General features: G+C 41.2%; 1 protein-coding gene across 1 annotated transcript; it reads left to right on the top strand.

Annotated features, from left to right (window-relative positions):
- The first annotated feature begins 539 nt into the window (after positions 1-539).
- naglu (N-acetylglucosaminidase, alpha) lies at positions 540-8,650 on the top strand. Its single transcript, XM_063892578.1, has 6 exons — positions 540-1,023; positions 2,674-2,821; positions 3,284-3,430; positions 3,801-3,886; positions 4,905-5,161; positions 6,758-8,650. The coding sequence occupies exons 1-6, from the start codon at positions 611-613 to the stop codon at positions 7,963-7,965; spliced, it is 2,259 nt and encodes a 752-aa protein (XP_063748648.1). The 5' UTR covers positions 540-610; the 3' UTR covers positions 7,966-8,650.
- The last annotated feature ends 504 nt before the right edge of the window (positions 8,651-9,154 follow it).

The raw sequence follows: 9,154 nt of genomic DNA, 5'->3' as shown, positions 1-9,154 counted from the left end.
TTTGCTGTTTTCATTCTGTTATCCTCTTATGTTTAGAGGCATCACTGTGTGCTTACTGCGCAGAAAAGTGTATGCATTTGCACTATTGATTAAGACGCCATGATATTTCTGACTAACAGCTATGTCAGCAGTAGTTTAGAAGAGCCTGATTCGAGTGTATACCAAAGTAGCCCTCTAAATGCGTAACCCTTTACAAGCAAACATTACAACCACTTGTCCTTGATTTATTTAAAACTTGTTTGAACTCTTTCAGCAGTAAGCAGTCAATGATTGGTTTTTTTTTACAAGGCTTTACATTGTGCTTTTATGACATGGTCATATTACATCAAGCTTGCTCCTGAATTTAGAATTTTTATACCACTTTTGTAATATTCCCATCATATGACCGAATGATCACATGACAAACAGTGGTTTCTCATAGGAATTGGTTTCATGGGCACTGCCTCCTCTGATTGGCTGTAAATTGTAATCGCGGTAGCAGCCCTCTTTCTGATTGGCCCGCAGCATTTCAGTAACCCAAAGCTTCCTGGTTATCTTCAAATGGAGAAATAAAGTTGTTTTTAAACCTGGGCTACGGTGGGAAACTGGATTCATTTGTCAGAGGCTCAAAATGTCACACAGAAGCGGCCACACTCTGGTGCTGGTAGTGGTGTTTTGTCTTTTTGTTACTGCCTTTTGTAAGTTTCCAACTTTAGACCACTTAAAACCGAAAGTCAGCGACAAAACCCAGGGCAGAGCGGTGGTGGAGCTGCTGAAGCGGCTGCTGGGGAACAGGTCCACGGAGTTCATAGTGTCCGTCAACCGGAGCCTTTCCAACGACAGCCTGGATGTGTGTGAGCTCAGGTCGACCAGGAACGATAAGATATACGCTACAGGCAGCAGTGGAGTGGCCGTGGCTACTGGCATTTACAACTATTTGAAATATTTCTGCAACTGCCATGTTTCCTGGTCTGGTGACCAGCTGAATGTACCCCGTCCTCTGCCGAGGCTCACCGGAGTGCTGCGTATCAACACCCAGCACAGGTCAGTGAACACAGCACACTGTTAGCTAACTGACACGGGTATATAGAATCATTAGCATCAGCTTTTTCATTCAGTTCACACATAAACGCTGTCATTGAAATTCAGTTGACATTATTAACTTTTCATGTAACCAAATCAAGTGTTTTCCACACGGTGTGGGAGTAGAGCGCGAGCGTGTTACTACTCACTCTGTGACAGTCTGTCATTCAGCATACTTACAGTGGGAATGCTGATTCAGCAGCTCACACTGTCCACATCTTTATTCTTTCGACATTTCAATAATAATAAAAGGGAGGAAATAAAGTATAGTTACTCAGGTCACAAAAAAGAAGTGATGTGTTAGTATAAAGCAGTTAAAGGATTTTCACTGTCATTATTTAATTAAAACATTTTGTGTCAATAGTAATTGAATAATTTAAATATACACTAATAATAAACATTACCATTATAATTTGGTACTTTTACTTTGAAGTTTTGTTAGATAGAAAAACAATTATAGTTACATGTGCTATAAAAACAAATAACATATCATAAATGAAACAACATTATTAAAAATGATCCCTACTATATTATGTTTGTTTCTATTCTTTATGTAGTCACAGGAAGAACAGTGGTGTGGCTGTTGCATTTGTAAATACTTCTATTGTATAACCTGTGAACGCTCTGATTGCAAATGTACTGACGTCAGCAAAAGACCCTCTTTGCAAAAGTTGTTTCCCACCAGATCCACTCACACTGCTGCCCTCCGATGTGTGCCATGTGATGTCTATGTGTTGAACTCTATGATGCCAGTGTTTGGGTGCCCCCCCTCCTCTGCAACACAGCAAATCCCAACCCCTGAGAGCATGACAATTGGAGCGTTGTCACACATTACTTGTCATTGTTTACTGTGAGCACTATGGACACTTGTGCTGCGGGCGGCCCTTTAAAGTACCCTTCTTTCAATTATCGGGTTTGCATTAGACCCGCACCAGCTCACCCCAGCAATGTCATGTGCACAGTAGTTGGATTGAAGAAGCCATACAGGCATGGCACACTTTAGTTTCCCATGAGTATAACTTGATGGCGAAGAGCCAGTTGGAAGCATCGCTCATCTAGCAGCTGCCTGAAACTGAGGCTTAAAAACAAACAACAGTGCCTGTTTCATTCAACTGTACATTATTTTAGCAACACATTCAATACAAAATGACAATAAAAAGATCTGGTACACATATGTAACAAAGTGGAGCAGTGAGAACACTCTTATTGTTTGAGAAATGGCCTTGGCCAAAAGGATCTGTTAAAGGAAGTATTCGGACCATTTTCGATTGTTTTGTCTTTGCTATTGTCCCTGTTCCCATCTCATTGGTTTTGAAATGAAACAGTGACAATAAGGGGACAGAGGTCGCAGCATTAACTGTCTGAGGATATCTGAAGTCAGCACAGTTGCACTGTACTGTCGGTTATGGTTTTACTTTTTGTCCAAAGTGAAGCTATTCATTAAGCAAAGGTCACAGTCGAATAAGAGCTCAGCATACTGTATTGTTAGTCCAATATGACTCAAGCTCTAAACAAATAGGTTTTTTTTGCACACCTGTTCAGTATTTATCTCCTGTGGACCTACTTAAGACTTGTTTTAAAATTTAAAAAAATGTGTGTGTTTGTATCTAGGTTCCGGTATTACCAGAACGTGTGCACCTTTAGCTATTCATCTGTGTGGTGGGACTGGCCGAGATGGGAGAGGGAGATCGACTGGATGGCTCTCAATGGGATCAACCTGCCGCTGGCCTTCACCGGCCAGGAAGCCCTGTGGCAAGAGGTGAACAGCTCAAAGTGATACAGGAGCTACATCCTCCTAAGGGTCAATGTTCCGTAAGCGTTAAGATTGATTTAGTTATCCACTTTTTATGTAACATGCTTCTTCGGAAAGGGCTAGATATTGATATGGGATTAAATAGATGAATCAGTAGATCCATTATTCTGAGAGCAAAAGTGGTGCGGGAATGAGTCGAATAAATTAGTTAGCATTTTAGCATTGTCCAGTTTACGGTCTCAAAGTCAGTTGAATTTGTTTTTGGTTAGATTTTCGATAAGGTGTGTGGTTAACACAAGCTGAAGAGATTTTCATGTTTTGTTGCAGGCCATACAATTCATTTCAGTAAATACCCGCTGCTGAACATCTGAAGCTTCCATGTGTTGTAGAATTTTGACCTTTTCTACCATAATCTCTTATAAACAGATACATGTGAACATGAACTTATTATCTTGTTGTGTCCTTTAGGTCTACAGGGCTCTGGGGTTAAACCAGACAGAGATCGAGGAGTTCTTCTCCGGCCCAGCGTTTCTGGCCTGGAACCGAATGGGAAACCTTTTCAAGTTTGGAGGGCCCCTGCCTCAGTCCTGGCACGTGAACCAGCTCTTCCTCCAAGTACTGAACCATCCATTCCAGTCAACACCGATGGAAGCCACTATGTGTAGAATCAGGGCTTATACTTTAATAACTCTGGCTCCACCTAGTGGCAGCACTAAACATGAGTGTGATGGGGGGGGGGGGGGGGGGGAACTGCAGCATGTTATTTTTTAAAACACATTTATACAACTATTATCACACCACTCTTTATGATACCATTGCACTCACAAACGGTTTCGTGAAGATTTCAAACACAGTGACGTGACGACAAACCAAGTTTTCTAATCCACTTTATGAGTAGCTAGAATTGAATTAAACGGTTCATATTAATTCTTGTGGATGAAACTATTTTTATATTAAAGAAATATGTCTTTCTCTCTTTCTGCAGCTTAAAATCTTGGAGCGGATGAGATCCTTCGGCATGATTCCCGTGCTGCCCGCCTTCTCTGGGAACATTCCCGTTGGAATCCTCAGGTGCTGGTTTATGTTTCAACATTTCAGAAATATACTGCTGATTTTTGAGGCTCATACTCACAGGGATATCTTAATTAATTTAAAAGTTACGATCCAATACTTCCTTTTCCTAAATGTTGTAATAATGAATATAACAGCTGTTAACTAGGAAGTGTTCTCAAGCTAAAGCCAAGCTTAATTCACTAAGCTTAATTTATCAACCTTATATGAATATACTTTTACAATAGAACAACTCCTCAACAACGTGATCAGCTTAAAGATCTCTAACAAACACGACTTCATTGATATAATATCTTTCAGTGATGCAGACCAAAATGATTATGATTGTTAACTGGAACATAACATTCACTTTTTACACTTACCACAGATCACTCTTACATTTATATTTGATTTAATATTCCATTCATTGCACTGTTATGTCGATAATATCCTGCTTTATATTGTGTTAACCAACAGTGTTTACTTGTCTGACAGCTTATAGGTTATGTATGTTCATAGTCAACTGTATATACATCTCTTCTCTAATGCCAGTTTATTTTTATTTCTATTTCTTCTTTGAGATGTCTACACTTTAGCATTGTTTATTTCTTCTTTTTGTGTATTGTATTATGCTGCTGCAACACAAAAATGTCCCAGTTTGGGATTAATAAAGTACTTCTTATCTTATGATTCAAATTCACTTATCGACTGACATTTATGCTAATGCTAATGAGGGCTACATATTAATCAAAATTCTGTCAAATTTGCCGTATGGAATACTAAATACCATTTGAAGGCAGTGTTGTGGAGCTGCAGAGAAATCCCAGCATACAACATGTTTACATATTTGTTTGGAACAGTTGGTTAATGATAATGAGATATGGATTAATCTCTCCAAAACTACAATTCCTCTCGTAATTACTACATCACTCCAAAATAATCCCAACAAGTTTTGTTTTCCAAATCGTGCAGACATGATTCTGATATTTCTGTGAGGTGAATATTCCAGTTCTAACCTGGGGTGTTCCTTGTGTTTCAGGCTGTTCCCAGAAGCCAATGTAACCAGGTTGGGTCCCTGGGCTCACTTCAACTGCAGCTACTCATGCTCCTACGTCCTGGACCCCCGGGACCCTCTGTTCCTCCGGATCGGTTCCCTCTTCCTGTCCCAGGTGGTGAAGCAGTTTGGTACGGATCACATCTACAACACTGACACCTTCAACGAGATGACCCCCCCTTCCTCGGACCCCACCTACCTGTCTGCAGTCAGCCGCTCCGTCTTTGCCTCCATGACGGCAGGTGAGCAAAACAGGGATTACTAACAGGAGTACAACGTTACAATACATTAAACATTTTAAAATGTGTTTTAGGTAGACATTACTGGCTGAATTTACCTTTTGGTTTTCATTAAGGCAATTTATTATTTTTAATTTAATATATATACTGTTGTATATACAGCTCGGGAAAAAATGAAGGGCTCACTCCACATGTTTCTTTATCTTTATCTCTACATGTATCGCAGCCAGTCCAGTGTCTGTTGAATTCCAACACAGAGAAAAACTGCCATTAGTTCATAGAATACAATAAAAATAAACAAAACTCATTTAACTCAAAGACTTACCTATAAATAATAAAACCGGAGAAACTGATCATGCTTGAAGTGGTCTCTTAATCTTTTCCGGAGCTGTATATTTCAGAATGTATATTACAGTAGGTGAATTAAACGACTAATACTGTGCTTTTAATCTAATAAACTAACTTAAACTACTAAAACATTTGAAAACTATACTGTTCTCTAGGCGTGCCTATAAGTTAAGGTGATCTTGTTTTTTGTTTTTTTTCTAAGATCATTTTGTTTTGTTGCTTTACTTGACAGCCGTATGTCTATACCAGGGTAACAGGGGCGCTGGGCCCTCTTACTTTCAGCGTGCGCTCATACCAAAATGCAGATTTTCCCCTGTGAAATCTTAAAGTGATGCCAGAAACAATATTTCTGTTCTCCAGAAACTGTAGAACTACTCCAAGAATATGAAAATGGTGTCAGATAGAGCGTCAGACAGCTTTGTTTTTACGGAGCTCCGACGTTGTGTTATTGTTTAAGTCTGTGGCGCCATCTTGTATACGGGCGTCATGTTCTCGCTATAATTGATCAATCTTATATACAAGATCAGCGCCACAGTATCACCTCATACTTCATTTTCCTAGAAAAACCCTGTATGCTCGAAGTGGAAAACATCTTATTGTTTATTACTTTCTCTCTCTGTATTTGCATTGCATTTGATATTGAGCTAATCAGTTACATTATAGGTTACTGATGACCAGTGATGGGCAAGTTACTTCCAAAATGTAATACAGAACATATTACTTATTACTGTCTTATTAAAGTAATAAGTTACATTACATTATTACTGTCTCTGAAATGTAATGCGTTACACTACTTTTGAGTTACTTCAGTTACTTTCACCAAAATAACCACAAAAGTAAGACTTTAAATGCTAAAATGTAGGCACAATTATTTCTCTGGTGTCGGAATGTCTCGCGATGTTTGTGATTTCTTAAAAACAAAACACCACATCATTTCGGGTTAAACTGTGTTGTAACTGCGTTACTGACAATTGTAACGGCTATTATATTACCCACATTTCAGAAGTAATGCGTTATATTACTGCGTTACAGCAAAAAGTAATACATTACTGTAACTCTGTTACTTTTGTAACGCGCTACACCCAACTCTCTTATGACATTGTTTAAAATATAACTTTCATTATAATGGATTACAATTTCAACCCTGCCTGTTGTTCAATTATCTTCCAAAAAAAGCCCCCTCGAGTTTACTACTCGTTTGAGAAGTGTCCCCTCCTTCCCCCTCATCCAGATATCATGTTCTGTCCCCAGTTGATCCTCGGGCGATTTGGCTGATGCAGGGCTGGCTGTTCTTCAGTGACGCAGCGTTCTGGAAGCCGGCCCAGATTCAGGCTCTACTACACGGAGTGCCTCTCGGAAGAATGATCGTGCTGGACCTGTTTGCAGAGACCGAGCCAATTTTCTCCTACACCGAGTCTTTCTATGGGCAGCCCTTCATCTGGTGCATGCTGCAGAACTTCGGGGGCAACAGCGGATTGTTTGGCACGGTGGAGAGCATGAACTCGGGGCCCTTCAAAGCCTTACAGTTCCCAAACTCCACCCTGGTTGGCTTAGGCATGACGCCCGAGGGCATTGAGCAGAACCCGGTGATGTACGAGTTGATGAGCGAGCTGGCGTGGCGTAAGCAGCCGGTCAACCTGTCCAAGTGGGTGTCGCTGTACGCAATCCGTCGCTACGGCAGCACGCAGGACAGCCTGACCGCGGCGTGGAGGCTCCTGTTCGCCAGTGTCTACAACTGCACCGTGCCACACTACAAAAACCACAACCACAGCCCCCTGGTGCACCGGCCCTCCTTCCACATGAATGCTGAGCGTTGGTATGACCCGGCTGATTTGTACAAAGCCTGGAAGCTGATCCTCGAGGCAGCTCCGTCTCTCACATCCAAGGAGACTTTCCGGTACGATCTCGTGGACGTGACTCGGCAGGTCCTGCAAGTCCTGACAACGTACTTCTACCAAGATATCGCAGATGCTTTCAAGAACCAGAAGCTGCCGGAGCTGCTGACAGTGGGCGGGGTGCTGGTGTACGACCTCCTGCCTGAACTGAACCGCTTGTTGAGCAGCGACCGCAACTTCCTGTTGGGGACATGGCTGGAGCGGGCCCGATCCTCCGCCCTGGATGAGAAGGAGGCCCAGCTGTACGACATGAACGCCAGGAACCAGCTCACTCTGTGGGGCCCCAGCGGTGAGATCGTGGACTACGCCAGCAAAGAGTGGGGAGGCCTGATGGAAGACTACTACGCCCAGAGATGGGGCCTTTTCGTCGAAACCCTGGTAGAGTGTCTGGACACTGGACGGCCATACAAGCAGGACACCTTTAACCAGGCCGTGTTCCAGGTGGAGAAGGGATTTATCTACAACGGCCGAAAGTACCCGACCACGCCTCAGGGAGACACGTATGAGATTGCCCGCAGGATCTTCCTCAAGTACTACCCACAGGCCCTGAAGAGACTAAAGTGAAGATTCATTTTGGACAAACTTGTCTCAAGTCGCAGCAAGAAGAATGTCTCCACCGCCAGTTTTCCATGGCTGTCCCAAAACATTTTGAAATGGAAACTCTAACACTAACCCGAACAATTTTCTACTTAATTTACCATCTCACACTTGTACTGGCGGTGAGGTTTGACCATTACACAATACCTTTCTGCAGAGGTTTGACAAACGGGGATTCTTTATTGCTGAGTAACTGTTAAAACAACTTGGCCCATGGTGCACCTCAGCAGATGACTTCATGTCTTGTCCCTACAGGCCTTCTCTTTATATTTCAAATATATTTTTATATGAAAACTCCTAGATGTTTACCTGAGACAACAATCACTTTCTGAGATATATTGGTTTTGTTCATGAGTCAGGTTAGTCTTGATGTGATTTTTGTTTTTTATAAATGTAGTTTGAGTCTCTTAATTTTGGGAGAATGATTGTTTTAGTAGTTAGCTGTCACTTCATGAGCAGTTTACATTAATGTGCCAACAAACGCTACGTGTTGTACAATAGATCCTCTATTTTTGTATTTTGATGAATTACTGTTTTATTCAGCTCAGGCATGTCATAAAAGTCTAAAGGCTGTGTGACTAACAATACAGTGGTTTCATTCTCCACCTCTGCCTTGTTTGTGTGATCTGTGGTAATTTATAAATACACACACACACACACACACACACACTCACACAGAACATGCTCCACAGAAAGGCTCTAGCTGTCCAACAGATTAAAAACCATGAAACGTCTGGATGTGATGTGAAATTACAAATTATTAGTGACTTTCCTTTCAAATATGGGTAATGTTTATATATCAATAACGATGTTATTGTGTGGCGCAAGAATTACTCAGATAATCGACAAAATGAAACAGCTAATACCACACTGTCATGTGTTCAGACCATCATTTAAAATTCGACTGTAGAAAGCACTAAAGTATTACTACCAATGTTAAAGTATGAATTAAAAAAAACATTCAACATAGTGTTTTGATGAATGTAGGAAACATCTCATCACAATCTGGCCTCTTCTCTGATTTTAAATACAGAGTGGTTTGCAACTTCACAAAGACTGGATTTATAAGTGAAGTTATTCTGAACTTCCTCAATTCTTTCTAAGATTAAATATGACATTTTATGACTTATAGCCACCCAGGTTGTGCAGGTGATCA

The sequence above is a fragment of the Eleginops maclovinus genome, chromosome 10 (assembly GCF_036324505.1).
Source record: "Eleginops maclovinus isolate JMC-PN-2008 ecotype Puerto Natales chromosome 10, JC_Emac_rtc_rv5, whole genome shotgun sequence".
NCBI lineage: Eukaryota > Metazoa > Chordata > Actinopteri > Perciformes > Eleginopidae > Eleginops > Eleginops maclovinus.
This window is presented reverse-complemented; position numbering and strand designations above follow the sequence as displayed.

What these genes read in the sequence shown, in the direction of transcription:
- naglu (XM_063892578.1), top strand. Translation starts at nt 611, where the DNA reads ATGTCACACAGAAGCGGCCACACTCTGGTGCTGGTAGTGGTGTTTTGT. An exon ending in ATTCCCGTTGGAATCCTCAG is followed by an intron (nt 3,887 to 4,904) that starts GTGCTGGTTTAT and finishes CTTGTGTTTCAG; the next exon opens with GCTGTTCCCAGAAGCCAATG. An exon ending in CTTTGCCTCCATGACGGCAG is followed by an intron (nt 5,162 to 6,757) that starts GTGAGCAAAACA and finishes TTCTGTCCCCAG; the next exon opens with TTGATCCTCGGGCGATTTGG.